The sequence below is a fragment of the Peromyscus californicus genome, unplaced genomic scaffold, assembly GCF_007827085.1.
Source record: "Peromyscus californicus insignis strain IS unplaced genomic scaffold, ASM782708v3 Scaffold_4__1_contigs__length_199733344, whole genome shotgun sequence".
Classification (NCBI taxonomy): domain Eukaryota; kingdom Metazoa; phylum Chordata; class Mammalia; order Rodentia; family Cricetidae; genus Peromyscus; species Peromyscus californicus.
The window spans coordinates 61,156,820-61,174,970 of NW_026294562.1; the positions used below are offsets into that span (position 1 = coordinate 61,156,820).

An 18,151-nucleotide genomic window follows, 5' to 3' on the forward strand; every position below is an offset into this window, starting at 1 on the left:
CCTGTGTGCTGCCATTGAAAGATCTAAGGTTCTGGTCACAGTCCTCCAGTAGTCCTGCAGACCAGCTCCCTCCACACAGGGACAGGAATGGCACCCATCAGCCCTGAGGTTCACCTCTGAGTCTTCATCCTCTGGTCCTGAAGCTACATCTCCAGACTGAGGGGGATATGTCTTGGTGTGGAGAAGAACACCTCTTGCTGGGAGCTCACTCCCCATTCCACACTCACTGGATCAGATCTCCATCCACTTCCTTCTCTCTGGTCTCCAGGACTCTGACCTCCTTGGGATCTGGCCTCACCTGGAGGCTCCATCGTGTCCACAGGTCAGTAGCAGACTATGGAGGTCCCCAGAACTTGTGCCCCCAGGGATCTGTGAACTCCTTTCCACCAAGCATTGGCCTGGCCAGGCCCATCTTCACTTGACCTCCTCTGGGTTTCTGTTCTTTCTGATTCTCTGTTGGGGTGTGCACTGTGCCTTTGATACAAACATCCTTCAATAAACATTCTCTGCCCACTGTAATTCTCATGTCGTTCTTTGTTTTCATAATTGATCAGTAAAACCTCCTGTTTTCTCCCTATCCAGTTTGTCCTCTGAGGTTCCTTGTGTCAGTTCCAGCCGTGCATTCTTCTGCCTTCTTCCCCACATCCCCAACCCCCACCAGCGCCAACCCCATCACACCCAATATGGAGCAAGCTGGGCCAGGGAGGCTGGACAACACAGCAGCTCTTTCAGAGTTAGACATCTTCAGAGAATCTGGGAATAGACATGGCAGAGTGGGCGGTTCTTTAAGTCACTGAGCCAAGACCAAGCAATTCAAAGGCAGTCCTGTAAGAACCAGACAATGCTAAGGGTGCAGCCGTTTCTCTCATGGGTGCAGCCAAAGCTTCTGCAGCTAGCTATGCGGCCTGAGGATACCCTGGGGGTGTCCAAACCTGCCTTCCTTGCGCCGGATACATTTGGGCTTGCTGAAGAGGAGTTGTAAAGCATGTTAAGGTCCTTTGTCCATGTCTTGTTGTCTTTTACTGACACTGTGAGTCAAGATAAAAGGAAGTAAACAACCAGTTCCTTTCTTCAGTCACATAGGCCACTTCACAACTATAGCAGCTCATATGGTCCAAGGTTGAGTCACCTATCAGCAGCACAGGCCACATTCCATGGATGCAGGGATGTCCAATGGATAGTAGGGGTTAGAATCAGAAAGAGCTTTATAGAATGAATGTCATCAAGATGATAAAGCTAATGCCCATGCTCATAATTTCTTGTTCCCCCTCTTCCTTCTCTTCTTTCTCTAGTTCAGGGACTCTACCAACTCAGCTACATCCAAACACCAGACTTGTATATTTCTTACTAAAAGAACTAAGGTGCCTAGACTGCTATAAGAAATTACTAGAAACTGAATGGGTTCAAATAGGAAAAATGTATTTTCTCAGAAAGTGGGAGTCCAGAAGTCTAAATCCAAGGTCTTAGCCAAGAGCGCCTCCTCTCTAGAGATTGAGGGAGAACTGGCGTTTCATCTGGTGGATTTCATCTGGTTGGCATTCTTAGTGTCTTTGTTACTTTTCTGTTACAGTGGTAAGACATCATGACCAAGGCAAATTATTGAAAGGGTTTATCAGGAGCTTAGAGTTTCAGAGAGTTAGATTCCATGACCATCACGGTGGGGAGCATGGCAGCAGGAAGTATTTGAGAGCTTACATCCTGAGACAACAATCATGAGGAAGAAAGAGGGCTTACTGGCAATGATAAGGGCTTTTGAAACCTCAAAATCCACCTCCAGTGACACAGCTCCTCTAACAGGGCCCCACCTCCTAATCCTTCCCAAACAGTTCTACCGACAGGAGATCAAGTATTCAAATCTATGAATGCCTGTGGCAGCCATTTTCATTCACACAGGCTGCTGGTTGCAGCCTTCAAACCTGTCTTCCTCCCTCGCTAGTCACACTCCCTCTGCCTTTGTGGGCCTCTGTCTCTATTTTATAAGGATATGATGGGATTTAAGGTCAACCCAGACATTCCAGGTAAGCGCATTTTTCTTTTGGCTTTGTTGTTCTTTGTTTTGAGTTTATTGGGGGTGGGTAATTTAAGTTTAATTTTATTCTATGTGTATGGGTGTTTTGCCTGCATGTATGTCTGTGCACCATGTATGTGCAGTGCCTGCAGAAGTAAGAAGAGAGTGTTGGATCCCTTGAAACTGGAGTTACAGGTGGTTGTAAGCAGCCATGTGGTGCTGGGAATTGAACATAGGTCCTTTACAAGAGCAGCAAGTGCTCTTAACCACTGAGCCATCTCTCCAGCCCCCAGTTTCTTGGTTTTTGTTGTTGTTGTTTGTTTTTTGTTTTTTTTCAAGACAAAGTTTCTCTGTGTAGTTTTGGTGCCTGTCCTAGATCTTGCTCTGCAGACCATGCTGGCCTCGAACTCACAGAGATCTGCCTGGCTCTGCCTCCTAAGTGCTAGTTTCTTGTTTTTATAAGACAGGATCTCAGTTGGTGGCCAAGGCTGGCCTTGGACCCAAGAAATCCTCCTGTCTCTGTCTTCAAAGTCCTGGGACTATAGGTATAAGGCACCATCCTAATCTAGGCTCTTTTCTAAATTCTTCATCTGGTTGTATCTGCAAATTATCTTTCAAAAAGAGCTAAGGCTACCCTTGTGCTCCCCCTGTGATATTCACAGATGCCAGGGATTTGACATGGACATGGAAAACCACCATTCTGTATCCTCAGCCTCCAGATATTCCCATATGCTCCATGTGTAGAGCACATTAGCCCACCTCACCCTGCCTACACCATCTCTCTAAGCATCCTTCTATGTTCGGCCTAGTTATTCTACTCATCAATGTGCCAAGACACCTGTCAAAAGCAATTTAAGGAGAGAGGGGTGTACTTAGACTCACAGTTAGAAGGTACCATCCATCATGCTGGAGAAGGCATGGAAACAGGAACGTTTGCAATTAGAAAGCAGACAGAGATGAGTGCTGGCTTTCCGTTTGCTCTCTTCTTTTCCTTCAGTTCAGGACCCGGGCCCATGAATACTAGCATCCACATTCAGAGCAGGTCTTCACACCTCAGTTAAACCTCTCTGGAGTTTCCTTCACAGAAACATCCAGATGTGTGTCTCTTAGGTGATTTTTAATCCCATTAAATTGAGAAACAAGATTGACCATCACACCCACCCACTCCAACATCTGCACGAGCTGTAGTGGGTACAAATCTGCACAGAGCACTGTTAGTTTCAGAACCCCAATTGTCACCATCTAAACCACCCAGAAGAGGTTCTGCTGAGACTCTGTAAAGGATCTACCTTGGACCAATAATGCCAGTGCTCTATGGCATAGGGGTGTCAAAGCAGATGACATGCCAGTGCTCTATGGCATAGAGGTAGCAAGGCAGAAGATGACATTTGTAGGCATTCTTATTTCCAAAGAGAAGAAATCAAGGAGAAACCTATCCTCAACAAGTCTGAGATCCTGCCAGGCAAATTTCATTAGGGATTGAGGTTTTGAGTAAGAACCCTATGGTTTGGTACACCTTCTTGTAGACCACAAAGGTCCCATTGGCCTCCAAGTTACCCTCAGGCCTCCTTTCTCTCTCCAGGAGGGCAGCACCCAGGCAGCTCAGGAGTCTTAGCATCCCATTCTTCACCTGGTGAGCACAGACATCCCTGCTTCCTTTTCCTTTGTCTTAGCTGCTTTCCTATATACAGGAAGTAGGTTTCTTTGGCTGAGGATTTCCAAGTAGCAAGAACATGGCTGGCTTCTTTCTGCTTTTCTGATCTCTCAGATTTTACCAATATCTGGCTCCAGGTTTTTTATTAATAACCATTTAGCAATTCTTCTTACACCTAAGCCTCCCTGTACTGGGTGGTTTTGTGTGTCAATTTGACACAAGCTAGAGTCATCAAAGAAGAAGGAGCCTCAGCTGAGGAAACGCCTCCTTGAGATTCAGCTGTAAGGCATTTTCTCACTTAGTGATCAATGGGGGAGGGCCTGTGGTGGGTGGTGCCATCCCTGGGCTGCTGGTCCTGGTTTCTATAGAATGTAGGCTGAGCAAGCCATGGGAAGCAAGCCAGTAAACAGCATCCCTCCATGGCCTCTGCATCCTGCCTCCAGGATCCTGCCCTGTTTGAGTTCCTGTCCTGACTTCCTTCAGTGATGAACAGCAATGCTGAAGTGTAAGTCAAATAAGCCCTTTCTTCCCCAACTTGCTTTTGGTCATGGTGTTTTGTTGCTCAAACCACCACACACTCCATCCCTCCAACCATGAATGGCTCTGGAACCAAGTGAATTTCCCATGCAAGCCCCAGGAACTCACATCACGATGGAGCAGGAGAAGCATCCTTGGATCACACCTAGTGCCTCATCTCCATTCCAGGCTTCTTCTGAGAAGGCTGACCAGCTCCATTCATTGTACGTCCAGTCATTTGACAATTGAGCAGTTCCTCAGGTTGTCTCTGCAGAACACATTTCTTTAACAACAGTTATCTTCATGCAGCATCTTTTTCAGTCTTGATAGGCTGAGCATTTGGCTTAGTGATTCCTTCCTCAATTGTCTCTTTCATCTCTTTGAATCAGAAAGAGAAAACACCTTTACTATTTTGCTTGGAAATATTCTCACCTAAATATCTACATTCACCACTTACAAGGTCTGCTTTTTTTTTGACCCCCTTGTCACCAGGTCTACCTGCATGTAACACAATTGCCTGTCCTCTGGTTTATAATAATATTGCCATTTCTTTCTCAGCCCTCTTTGGCAGAGTCCTTAACTGGTGTCATTATCTAAATATTCTTTATCAATAGAAAATTGGGAGTCAGATATTGGGGTAAGAACCTGAAAGATCAGAGAAGCAGCAGAGCAGCCAGCAGTGACTTCCTACCTCTTCCGTTCCTTCCTGCCAAAGGGCCAAGATCCTCTCTCAGCCCCGCCTTACTACTTCCTCAGTCCTGCAAAACCTCTATGGTTAATTTTGGTCAGCTAGTGCCTAGCTCCACCCTCTGATTCAAAACAAACTTTATTGTTAGAACGCAATCAAAATATCACACAACACTTAACACCCACATATCCACCAACAGTCTATGCCAGGCTTTGTGGCCTTTTCTGTGATGTATCGCAATGTGGTTCCATTCCTAATTATCTAAATCCAAGACCGTGTTGTGTGTTTAAGTACTGTCTCAGCTACATCCCATGTTCATGTGTTCTGATACCACTCCAGCAGCACTCCATTCCCAGACACCAAAGTCTGCATTCATTTTCCATGATCTTTTAACAAGTGACCCCAGCATAACAGTTTGTAGATTATGACATTTTCTCCTGAGTTCTGGTGACAGAAGTCTGAAATTGAGGGTTAGCAGGGTCCCTTCCTGTACAGAATACAGGGTTGTTATGTTTCTGGCCTCTTGTGATTCCGTGTAGTTGACATTTCCTGACTTGTGGCCAAATGACTGTAAGTTGCCTCCTCAGCCACACATAGTTCCCACCCACATGTTTGTTGGTCTGTCTGATCATCTGTCTGTCTGTACTCTCTGTAGAACTTCTCATTATGGTGTGTGGAGACCATTCAGATAAACCAGGGAACACTAAGATCATTAATTTTGTCTGCAAAGACTCTTTCTCACAAGAATGTGTCATTCACTCTTTTGCCAGATAAAATGACATTCACAGATCACACAAATGAAGATGTGGGAAACCTATAATGATGCACCAGAGTAGAGAAAACTCACTATAGCTCAGCAGAGGCATTGTCTGTCCCCTGGGTACATCAGCACTACATCCCATGGTTCCTTACTTATGTGGTTCCAGTGAATTGTGCTATAAGGCAGGTTCTCAAAAGGACACAAGGACATGAGGGGTAGAAGCTGTGGCATTCTGTAGTTCGCATACATGGTTGCCAACTCACCCTGTGGCTTACACACATGGTCATCAACTTGCTTGCCCATTCCTGTAGTTTACACATGTGGTTCCTTACCTGACACATGGTTATCAGCCTGCTCACTTACCTTGTAACTCACACACATATTGATCATCCTTACACAGGGCCGCTGACCCACCCACTCATCCATCCTGTAGCTTGTACACATAGTCACAATCCTATTAACTCATCTCTACCACTGTGGGTCAGTAGCTAGAAGTTTGTTGGTCTAGCCTCTCTGACCCCTGGCCAAGAGTGTGTGTCCAGATCTGTCACAAGAAGCCCTGTCTTTCACAGGCCCCTCATCCCCAGTAGAAGTAAACACATGCCTCTGTCCATCCTCATGTGCCATCCAATTTATGTGTACAGGCTCAGCCTCCTATAATCCTTGCTTCCTAACCCCTTGTATGTGGAAGGGTCCCATAACAGATGAGGACATAGCTTCGGAGAAGCTGCCTTAACTGGCTCCCAGAATGTGTAAGTCAACCCTGTACAACCCACATCAAACCATGTGTGTGAACTTATGTGGTTAGTGTAAACATACTTATGGTATGTGCAGAATGTGTTAGTATGTGTGCCTATGTGTGTATCTGATGTCCATGATGCAATATGCATGTTCACACAGTGTGCTTGTATGCATGTGCAGTATGTGCATGTATAGAATGTATGTTTGCAGTATGCAACAGTGTATTTGTAGTGAATATAAAGTGTGCGTGTGTGTCCACGTGGTGTGTGTTCATATGCATACAGTGTGAGTGGGTGTGAGCACTTCCTACTCCCTGTTTTTAGCTGGTCCCCTTTCCTCTTTGCCTTGCTCTCCCTGTGCCATGCTTACCTTCTCCCTTCAGCTCCCACCTGATGCCCATCTGTAGAGCTGCCAGGGCCCCTTTTCCACTCAACTTCTAGCCTAAGAAGTCAGGATCCGTACTTGACCATGACTCCGGGTCCCTTGCTGCAGGTTTCTTGGCGGCTCTGCATGAGCTTCAGATCAGTTTTCAAAACTCCTGGATGTGATACCCAAGGCTCTTACAACCTAGAGAATGAAAAGGATTTCAGGCTTGTTTCCTGGCCCTCCCATGTATAACAAGTCAGGTTCCTGTCCTAAATGCTCCAAGTGAGCCCACCCCTTCAAGGCCTTGAGAGCCCCGGGCCTCTCCCGATGCTGAAGTCCTCTGTAGCTTCAGCTCTGATTTCCCAAGTGCTTAAGTAAGTTCAGCCACAGCTCCTGTTTCCTGGCCTCTCTTTGTTGTCTCGTTTTTCAGATTCTCAAAGGAACCCAAGACTCTGTAGCAGCTGCCTTGATTCTCCAGCCTCCACTGCCCCATGCTGGGTGTGCTGGAGTTGGTTTCAGGAGCAGACAGACAGAAGGAAGCACTGCATTAGGGACTAATACAGGAGGCTCAGAGGAAGAATGGGGAAGGGCATAGGGATGGGAGTATATTGCTGGTTAGTCATGAGAACAAAGAACGACATGAGAAATACAGTGGGCAGAGAATGTTTATTGAAGGATGTTTGTATCAAAGGCACAGTGCACACCCCAACAGAGAATCAGAGAGAACAGAAACCCAGAGGAGGTCAAGTGAAGATGGGCCTGGCCAGGCCAATGCTTGGTGGAAAGGAGTTCACAGATCCCTGGGGGCACAAGTTCTGGGGACCTCCATAGTCTGCTACTGACCTGTGGACACGATGGAGCCTCCAGGTGAGGCCAGATCCCAAGGAGGTCAGAGTCCTGGAGACCAGAGAGAAGGAAGTGGATGGAGATCTGATCCAGTGAGTGTGGAATGGGGAGTGAGCTCCCAGCAAGAGGTGTTCTTCTCCACACCGAGACATATCCCCCTCAGTCTGGAGATGTAGCTTCAGGACCAGAGGATGAAGACACAGAGGTGAACCTCAGGGCTGATGGGTGCCATTCCTGTCCCTGTGTGGAGGGAGCTGGTCTGCAGGACTACTGGAGGACTGTAACCAGAACCTTAGATCTTGCATTGGCAGCACACAGGAGCACAGCAGCTGGACTGACAACAGCAGGGCTTACAGCAGCTAGACTGGCAACAGGAAGACCCACAGCCTGAAGAGCAGCAGGGCTTGCAGCAGCTGGACTGACAGCAGCAGGGTTTGCAGCAGCTGGACTGGCAGCAGCAGGGCTTGCAGCAGCTAGACTGACAGCAGCAGGGCTTGCAGCAGCTAGACTGACAGCAGCAGGGTTTGCAGCAGCTGGATTGACAGCAGCAGGGCTTACAACAGCTGGACTGACAGCAAGATGACCCACAGCCTGAAGAGCAGCAGGGCTTACAACAGCTGGACTGACAGCAGCAGGGTTTGCAACAGCTGGACTGGCAGCAGCAGGGCTTGCAGCAGCTGGACTGACAGCAGCAGGGCTTGCAGCAGCTGGACTGGCAGCAGCTAGATTTGCAGCCCCCACAGGAGCCACAGCCCCCACAGGAGCCACAACCTCCCTTGCAGCCTCCACAGGAGCCACAGCCCCCACAGGAGCCGCAGCTTCCCTTGCAGCCGCCACAGGAGCCACAGCCTCCCTTGCAGCCCCCACAGGAGCCACAGCCTCCCTTGCAGCCCCCACAGGAACCACAGCCTCCCTTGCAGCCTCCACAGCTGGAGCAGGAACAGGCAGGCACACAGCAGCACACAGGCTTGCAGCAGCACACAGGCTTACAGCAGCTGGAGCCACAGCCTCCACAGCTGGAGCCACAGCCTCCTGAACAGCCACAGCAGCTCATGGTTCTGGTGTTTGGTTGAGGATGGAGGAGGTCAGAGAAGAAAATGTAGAGGGAAGTGTGCAAGTGTGGAGCCTCCTAAGCCTGGGGCCTTTATATCCCTGTCCTAGGTGACTGATTGGTCCAAGGTCTCTTCCTTATTTCTATTTTTGTACTATCCACAGGGACATTGCCTATGATTTAAAGTAACACAAACATTGCTATACCTCGTGACATACTTCCTACACATACTGTTTTCCTCCCTAAGCCTTCAATGCTCTGATTTCAGGTTCTAGTGTGGCCATATTGCAACTCTGTGTGGCAATAATGCATTATCTGCAGTTTGCAACCCCCAGGAAGGATCTACACAGGTAAGAAGGCAGCCATTCAAAGTTCTCCTATGATAACCAGACTACAACCCACAGTTCCAGAGAAGCTAGCTAACAAGGAGGATTCCAAGAGGGATGCATGGATCACCCTGAAAAGGGAAACAGATGAGATCTCCAGAGTAAACTAGGGCCAAGCAGGAGCAATAGATGGGAGATGATAGGGGATGAGAACATGAGGGAACAGGATGGTGGAGCTGGGGGAGGGACAGAGTGGGAGAGCAATGAAAGAGATATCTTGATAGAGGGAGACATTATGGGGCTAGGGAGAAATCTGGTGCTAGGGAAATTTCCAGGAATCCACAAGGATGACCCCAGCTTAGACTATTAGCAATAGTGGAGAGGGTTCCTGAACTGGCCTACCTCGGTAATCAGATTAGTGAATACCCTAACTGTCATCATAGAGCCTTTGTCCAGTGACTAATGGGAGCAGATGCAGAGATCTACAACCAAGCACCAGGCCAAGCTCCAGGAGTCCAAAGAGAGGGAAGAGAGGGAAGAAGGATTATATGAGCAAGGGGGTGGGGTCAAGTCATAATGATGAAATCTACAGAGACAACTAAACCAAACTCATGGAAACTCACGAACTTTAGACCAACAGTTGTGTAGCTGGGTCTGTTTGAGAGGCTCCTGGCAGTGGGATCAGAATCTATCTCTGGTGCATGGCCTGGCTCTTTTGGAGCCCATTACTTATGGTGAGACAACTTGCTCAGCCTTGATGCAGTGGGGAGGGGCTTCGTCCTGCCTCCACTGAATGTTCCAGGCTTTGCTGACTCCCCATGGGAGGGAATGGGGGATGGGTTGGAGAGGAATGCTGAGGGGGAGCTGAAGGAAGGATGAGAGGGGGATCTGTGATTGGTGTGTAAAATGAATAAAAATATTTTAAATAAAAAAGGGGAAAAAAGTTCTCCTGTAGTCATTCTTCATCCATTTCTCCCCCCTTTGAAGTTCGGGGTTACCTGCCAAAAAATTGCTCACACTGTTTAATAGCACCCTTCATCAGAGGGGCAATTATCCAACCATTTATGGCCTCCTGCTCATTACTGCCCTACAGGTCTCCACACACACTGGCTTTTACGCTAGCTCTCACACTAACTCTTCATAACCTTGTGCTTATTTTAAAATCAAATTTTCTAGACATTCTAGTTTATAAGCTTTATATAAAATAGTTTATATTTTCCTATACAAGGGATAATGCTCCTCCCAGAAGCCATAGTTTGCCAAATAAAAAGCCCACTGCTGGGTATAGGATTCTCCTCTTCAAGCCATTGGTCAGAGGTGTCCTGGAGACCCCTTTAGACAAGTACAAGCTATTGCCACCGTTCTTGGTTACCCACAACAATTTGATAGCTAAGATGCTGTTGCTGAAGACACCACATACATTGATCATATAACATGGAGAAATCAAGCTGGGGCTGACCTGGCCGCTTCCTCTCTGATGGCTAGCTTTCTTAGCTGGGCACCGCTGGTGCAGTAAAACAACAGGTCAGACCCAGAGCCAGAAGAATATGGCGAGCCAGAAATACACAAAGTAAAACAACTGCTTGTGGGGTATGGAGTAAAGTTGACAAGGAATTCTGAGGATGGGAAAGCAGGTTTATGTAAAGCACTGGCTGCCAGAAAACATCTTAGGAAGTGCTGGTGCTTGGGAGATCAAGGGGCCATATGTGTCCTAGACCCTGGAAAACCACATGGATGCTGCTACCAAAGTGCCAGAGCTTCTTGGCTGTAACCACTTGAGTGCTCCCATATCTCGGCGAGCCCAGCCACCACTGGGACATATGTCCCCAGAGGATCGTGGATTCTACCCATCCTGAGCCGAGTGTTTCCATGCATTCCCAGGGCAAGTGAAAGAAGATAGGAAGAAAAGGAGGAAGGGAGGGAGGGAGGGATTGGCTCCTGAGATATGCATTCTTTCAGATGCCCCCAGAATTAGTAGAATATTTTAAGAGATTAGAAACATAAATTTACCTTTTAACTGTCAGCTCTCTGTTGTCAACAAATGTCAGATTCCAGCAGCTGTCTTGCAAGATTGCTGGGTTCTTGTGTACTACAATAAGAAACTGAGCAGGGACATGTGGCCAGAGGAGAAGTAGAGGTAATTCATTAAGACAAGCGCATTCCCAAGGGAGGGTGAGGGCCAGAGCTGGGACACAGGGTGCCCACTTCCCACAGACTGGGGTCTCCAAAGCTCACTTGCATGGCCCATCTTTTTTGTGCATTCTCTATTACATGTTGGTCTTCGGCAGAGAGTTTTCAGTCTTCCTTTCTGCCAAGTGGTTTCTTTCATATGGTAATTTTTAGATATACCACTTTAATAATTTTTAGGACTTATTTATGTGTAAGGATGTTTTGCCTGTATGAATATATGTGAACCACCTGTGTGCCTGGTACCTGTGGGAGCCAGACAAGATTGTCAGATCCTTTGAAACTGGAGCTAGAGATGGTTGTGAGCCACCTTGTAGGTGCTGGGATTCAAACCTGGGTCCTCTGGATAAGCAGCCAGCACTCTTAACTGCCAAGCCATCTCTCCAAATCCTTTCACATGGTAATTTTAGAAGATTTTTTATCTTTATGTATGTGTTTGTGTGCATGTGTATGTGTCACATGTGTGTGAGTGCCCCCAGCAGACAGTCATGTTTGCGGGAGCTGGAGTCACAGGCAATTGTGAGCTGCCTGACGAGTGTGCTGGGAACCGAACTCAGATATTCTGGAAGAGCAATATGTACTCTTAACCACTGAACCATCTCTACAGCCCTCATGTGGTCAATTTGACCTCACTCTCCTGCTACACACCCCCTCCTGAGATCTGTGGTCCCAGAAATCTTTTGATGGAGGTGAAGGATAGTGAGCTACCTTTGGTTATTCCTTCCATACTGATGAAAGGCACAGACAGTCCTTGCTAAGGGTCTTGGATACCTACCTGCTGCTCTTGTCCAAGTTAATAACTTCTGGTTTATGTATGAATGCTCTGACCTCCAGATCAGCACACTGACATCCCTTGGATGCCACCATCTGGATGTCCTACTGATGCTATGAATACATCGTGTCTCTCCTATAACAACAAAATTATAAAAATGATCTCCATTTTACATCAATTCCCCTTGAGTGTGGATGGAACTTGTGTTGTGAAGACACAGCACTCATGGTATGACAGCCTATCTGTGTGAAAGGGGTGTTTGTAGATGAAATGAAGACCCTTTATAGTTGAGCTGACCCAAGAAGACACTGCCCTGTGTGGATCCGGACTAATCAGGTGCACTCTAAAATAGGTGTATTAGTCAGGAGTGTTTTGAACAGAACTAGAATAACATGTGTTTATCATAGAAAGGAATTTATTGAGTTGACGTACACAAGAGGAGCCGGGTAATTCAACAGTGGCCTTCTACATGCTGGAGAGGCAGAGAACCTGGTTGCTACTCAGTCCAAGATGCTGGATACTGCAGAACAAGAAACACCAAGGATATAGCCTCAATCAAGTGCTGAAGGCCTGGAGCCTCGCTGAAGAGGCTCTGGTACGGACTCCATGATGAAAAGCTGAAGAACCTGGAGTCTGGCCGTGGCAATGGCTATAGAGGAACTCAGTCAGGGAAAAAAAACGGAGCTTGCACACATACATGTGTACAGATACTCATTTCCTCCTCCTCTTAACTCCCTCCCTCAGGACCTGGAGCCCATTGAATAGCACCACACACATTCAGGGCATGTCTTCCCCTCTCCCTCTCACTGCTCCACATCAACCCTCTCTGGAAACTTCCCTACAGATGTGTCTCATCCATTCTAGGTAGCTCAGTCCAGCCAAGTTGACAACCAAAATCCGCCATCACAAGAGGCATGAAGAGAGAGGTCAAAGACACATCCCTGCAGTTCAGAAAGATGCTGTGGATGACTAATAGGACAAGGGATCTTCAGCTGATGAGGGTGGTCACTGGCAAACAACTCTCAAGAAAATGAGGGCATCGATACTATAACAAATAACTTAATTATTTTTTTTCTTATATTCAATGAATTTTTATTCAGCTGTAAAGAAAAAAAATGAAGTTAGGAAGTTTTCAGGTAAATGGATGGAGGTGGAAAACATTATTCTAAGTGATATAAAGCAGATCCAGAAAGACAAACATCACATATTCTCCCTCATATGTGAATCTTATCATGCAATCTTTAGATGTGTATGTTTAGTTTGGAGTACTTGTAGAATCCAGGAAACCAGAATGAGATCATTGGTGGGGAGGGAAAAGGAGGATTTTTTTTTTAATTTATTTTGTTTTTTTTCGAGACAGGGTTTCGCTGTATAGGTTTGCGCCTTTCCTGAAACTCACTCTGTAGCCCAGGCTGGCCTCAAACTCACAGAGATCCACCTGCCTCTGCCTCCCGAGTGCTGGGATTAAAGGCGTATGTCACCACTGCCCGGCTGGGAGGAGGTCTTAAATACAGGCTTACAGCACAATGGGAGAACCCCGGAGGGCAGAAGTTCGCTTCCGATGTTTTACAATTTTGGATCTAAGCTGTTAACACCCATTAAGCAGGACTTAATTCTTTAAAGATCCCATGTAGCACAGATCCTAATCGATGTTAATAATAAAAACCCAGAGCCAGATATTGGAGTAAATGCTGAAAGATCAGTAAAGGAGCCAGCCACTAGAGAGCCTTCTTACCTCTACTAAATCCTCAATCTGAAAGGAGGCAAGATCCTGTCTCCACGAATCCTCAGACTAAATGCAATGAACTCCCATCTTCTCCCACCTTATATTCCTCTATCTGCCCAGCCATATCCCTTCCTGTCTCCACCTTCCTAGTGCTGGGATTAAAGGCATGTGACTCCCAAGTACTGGGATTAAAGGTGTGAGCTGCCACCACCACCTGGCTCTGTTTCTCTTTTAGACTGGATCAATCCCGTGTAGCCCAGGGTGACCTTGAACTCACAGAGACCCACCTGCTTCTGCCTCACGGGTGCTGAGATTAAAGGTGTGTGCCACCATTGCCTGGCCTCTAGGGCTAATTAGTAGCTTAGTTCCACACTCTGATCTTCCGGCAAGCTTTATTTGTTATATCACAAACAGAATATCCCCACAAGCCCACATAGGAGAGGACTCTGCGCTCTGGGTGGGAATCCCACAATGCTCACTTCAACAGTGACTTCAGCACACCCCTGGGGAGTGGATACAGCTTAGCTCTAACTGGACTTCAGAAATACAGACCCTGAGTTTAAAAGTCATGTGGTTTGAAGTCTGAGTTTGTAGCAGTTATGCTACACAGCAGCAGAGGACTAACACAGGCCAGCATCCCATCTGATGCCCAGAAACCTCTACTCCATAGACTCTGAGCCAGGGAGTTTCCTGGACCCTCCACCCAAGCTGAGACAGACACTGACCCTTGAGTCAGCCGCCACACAATCTGTGAGCTCGCCTGTTCCACCTGCAAGGCCTTTGTTTGGGCAATCTTTCAACAATTCCCAAAGAGAGAAGGAGCTTCTAGACTCACCCTCACTTAGTGTCAACAAATGGCTCCTTAGCATTTAGCTAAATGTCCAAACTCCAGCAGCGTCCTGAAAGCTCTTTCAGTTCATCCCACTACAGTTCCTCAAGCTGTGGCTTCGGTGATGCCGACTCTGTCCCATATCCTTCACATGTGTGTAGATGGACATTTCCTCTGACAGCCTGGTCCCAAATAACTGACTCAGCCAACAGCTCAGGCTTATTACTAACTAACTAGCTCTTACAACTTAACCATTTCTATTCATCCATGTGCTGCCCTGAGGCTCAGGCCCTTTACCTCTATCCCATTGTGTGTGTCCGACTCATTCTGACTGGCTGGAGACTCTCCTCACTGCACCCTTTCTTCATCCCATCATTCTCACTTGGGCTTTCCTGCCTAACTTTATCCTGTTCAGCTATTGGCCAGTCAGCTTGTTTATTAAACCAATCACAGCGACAAATCTTCACAGGGTACAAAAGGATTTTCCACAGCACTTGTACCTGTGTGTCTGTATGCTAAACACTCTGTCCGGGGCAGGCATCTCACCTTTCCTCAGCATGCGGATACAGATGTTCCTGTTTTGCAGGTGAGCATGCAGAGATGCCAAGGACAGACAACTTGCTAGAGGACTCATTCGGGTGATTCTGACAGCAGAGTCCGAGCCCTCCCACCACCCACCCAGCAAGCCTGTGGGTGCTGCAACTTATCATCAAAGAGGTGTCGCTCTAACTCCTGCACACCTATGAGAGGATCATGCAACCTGCTCTCTATGGCCGTGTTTACAGACCCCTCTTTCCTTTCCAACACCAGCTCCTGATAGGAGTCTTTGAAGGTTCTGGCCCCATGCAGTCCTTTCCTTGAAAAGGCAGCACCAAGATTTCCTGGTAGCTGTGGACCCAAGGCCTTCATGGGGAGCCTTGTACCAGTTATTATCGATGTTCAAGTGAATACACAGAGTATAAGGTGTAGGTAGGTTGGTTTGTTAGGCTGGAGATGGCAAAAAAAAAAAAAAAAACAACACAAGAACTGAATCATAGAGCCAGGCGGCGGTGGCGCACACCTTTAATCCCAGCACTCAGGAGTCAGAGCCAGGCGGATCTCTGAGTTCAAGTCCAGCCTGGTCTACAGAGCAAGATCCAGGACAGGCACCAAAACTACAGAGAAAACTTGTCTCGGGAGAGGGAGGGGGAGGGAGGGAGGGAGAAAGAAAGAGAGAGAGAGAGAGAGAGAGAGAGAGAGAGAGAGAGAGAGAACTGAATCATATGCACAAGAAAGGTGTTTATTTAATGTTTCACAGTGCCCCTTTTGGGCCAAAAGAAGTAAAGCAAAGCAAAAAGAAAGAGAAAGCAGGGGTAGGAGCCAGTGCTAAGCATGCTTCATGGTAGGGGTGGTGTAGCTGAAGTTTTCTCCAGTCCTGCCCAGCCCCACAGACCCCACAATCGCTTATACAATAATCACTCAGAAGCTCATATTAATTAAACTGCTCGGCCATTAGCTCAGGCCTACCACTGTCTAGCTCTTACACTTAAACTCAGCCCATTTCTATTAATCTATACCTTGCCACGTGGCTCGTGGCTTACCGGTAACTTACACCTTGCTACTCATCGAGGCGGCTGGCAGCATCTCCAGACTCAGCCTTCCACTTCCCCAAATTCTCCTCCCTCTTTGTCCTACCTATACTGCCTGCCTGGCTACTGGCCAATCAGCGTTTTATTTGTCAATCAATCATCCACAGCAGGGTGGCCTTCCTGCTTCTAGCAGGGAGGAAAGGATGGGACTCTAAGGGGGCTGTGGATATCTGAGAAAAGGACTCCCATCCTGGGTCACATGGAAAAGGATGGGTTTCCCATTAGATGTGATGGGCAAGAGGACTGTGCCCTCCTCTGATGTCCAACAGGTGGATGACCAGCTTTGGGGACCAAGGAAAGACATTCTGGATCACAAAGTGAGTTTAGAACTTCAGGGTTCTGGGATGGAATCCAGACTTAAGTCCAGAAACCTCAAGTAGGTGAGATGACCTGGATCTCTGGTCAGAACCTCAGATCTTGCATTGGCAGCAAATGGGGAGAGAGGAGCTGGATTGATAGCATGAAGATCTACAACCTGAAGAGCAGCAAGGCTTGCAGCAGCTGGACTAACAGCAGCTGGCCTCAGCAGCAGGACTTACAACAGCTGAACTGACAACAGCAGGGCTTGCAGCTGCTGGAATTGCAGCCCCCACAGGAGCCACAGCCACCCTTGCAGTCCCCACAGCTGGAGCCACAGCCTCCTGAACAGCCACAGCAGCTCATCGTTCTGGTGATTGGTTGAAGGTAGAGCAGGTCAGAGAAGCAGGTAGAGAGGGAGGTGTGCAGGTGTGGAGACCTCTCCTCCAGGAATCCTTCTCTCTCTATGCCATGGCTGCCCGGAACACATGGCCATTTCCTTGGGTGTGTTTAGGAGCACTGCTGGGAAAACCCCATTTGTCCTCCACCGCAAGAGGCCACAAGTTTGGTTTCCTTGCTCCCCTCCTGTTGTTCTCTAGCCCCCATGTGCTGATCTCTCTGTCCACTGTGGAAACAGAAGCTGCATGTTCAAGTCTGGCCTGTCCTCTCTCATGATTTTCTAGGCTTCCCACAAGACACACATACACATACACATTTTCATGCACACATATGTTTTTATTCTATTCGACTCCCCCATTACCCTCTTCTGTCATCTCCCCATTCCCACTGTTCACCTTCCACTTCCCAATAAGTCCCCCTTCTAATTCCAGTGTGTGTGTGTGTGTGTGTGTGTCCCAGTGAGTTTAATTAAGATTGCTTGCATTGAGCATGTGTGAGAGATTACTTACATGAGCTCTAAGATTATTTTCATTTGAAACACAGACTCTGCTGGAGCTGAAGAGATGGCTCAGCAGTAAGAGCACTGCCAGCTCTCTTAGAGAGTGCTGGTACAATTCCCAGCACTCACATGGCAGCTCACAACCACGTGTAACTCCCGTTTCAGGGGATCTGATGTACTCTTCCGGGGGAGGGCACTGCATGCACTTGGTGCACATACAATGCAGGCTGAACACTCATACATATAAACAAATTTTAAGTAAATCTTTTAAAATGGACTCTTATATTACACTCGACTTGGCTATCTGCCTGCACACACAGTTCTCTAACAATCACTGCTCTATAATGCATCTCAGTGTTCGAATGCATCCAGTTCTTCCATCTGTCCTCCCTCCTACTTCCCTCTTTATTTTCTTCCTTCCTGTGCTCCATTTCCTTCCTTCCCTCCTTTCCTTTTTCCCTCCCTCCCTCTACCCCTCCTTCCCTTTTCTTTTTCCTTCTTCCCTTTTTCCTCCCTCCCTCCCTTCCTTCTTCCCTTTCCATCCTTCCTTCCCTCCCTTCCTCTGTTAGTTTTATATTTGTCTGCTTTACTCATGTGTCCTATTTCTTTTCCTGTTATTGTGATAAAATGCTCTGACAAAGGCCGACTTAAGGAAGAAACAGTTTATTCTGGTTCCCAGCTCCCAGCTACAGTCCATCATGTCGGGAGTGTGGAGACAGCAGCAGCTTGAAGCAGCTGGTCACATGATGTCCACAAACAGGAAGCGGAGAGTGCTGAATTACTGCTGCTGCTCAGCTTCCTCTCTCCAGTTACATAGTCCCAGGCCCCAGCCAGGGTGTGGCACCGCCTTCAGTGGGT

At 47.5% G+C, this 18,151-nt stretch overlaps 1 protein-coding gene across 1 annotated transcript; it reads right to left on the bottom strand.

Annotated features, from left to right (window-relative positions):
- Positions 1-7,871: 7,871 nt before the first annotated feature.
- Positions 7,872-16,761, bottom strand: LOC128123811 (keratin-associated protein 5-5-like). Its single transcript, XM_052760114.1, has 3 exons — positions 16,641-16,761; positions 8,560-8,587; positions 7,872-8,301 (listed from the first exon to the last, which is right to left on the bottom strand). The coding sequence occupies exons 1-3, from the start codon at positions 16,759-16,761 to the stop codon at positions 7,872-7,874; spliced, it is 579 nt and encodes a 192-aa protein (XP_052616074.1).
- Between the last annotated feature and the right edge of the window lie 1,390 nt (positions 16,762-18,151).

What these genes read in the sequence shown, in the direction of transcription:
- LOC128123811 (XM_052760114.1), bottom strand. Translation starts at nt 16,761, where the DNA reads ATGAGCTGCTGTGGCTGTTCAGGAGGCTGTGGCTCCAGCTGTGGGGAC. An exon ending in CTGCTGTTGTCAGTTCAGCT is followed by an intron (nt 8,588 to 16,640) that starts GTTGTAAGTCCT and finishes CCAGCTGTGGAG; the next exon opens with GCTGTGGCTCCAGCTGCTGT. An exon ending in TCCAGCTGCTGTAAGCCTGT is followed by an intron (nt 8,302 to 8,559) that starts GTGCTGCTGCAA and finishes CTGCAAATCTAG; the next exon opens with CTGCTGCCAGTCCAGCTGCT.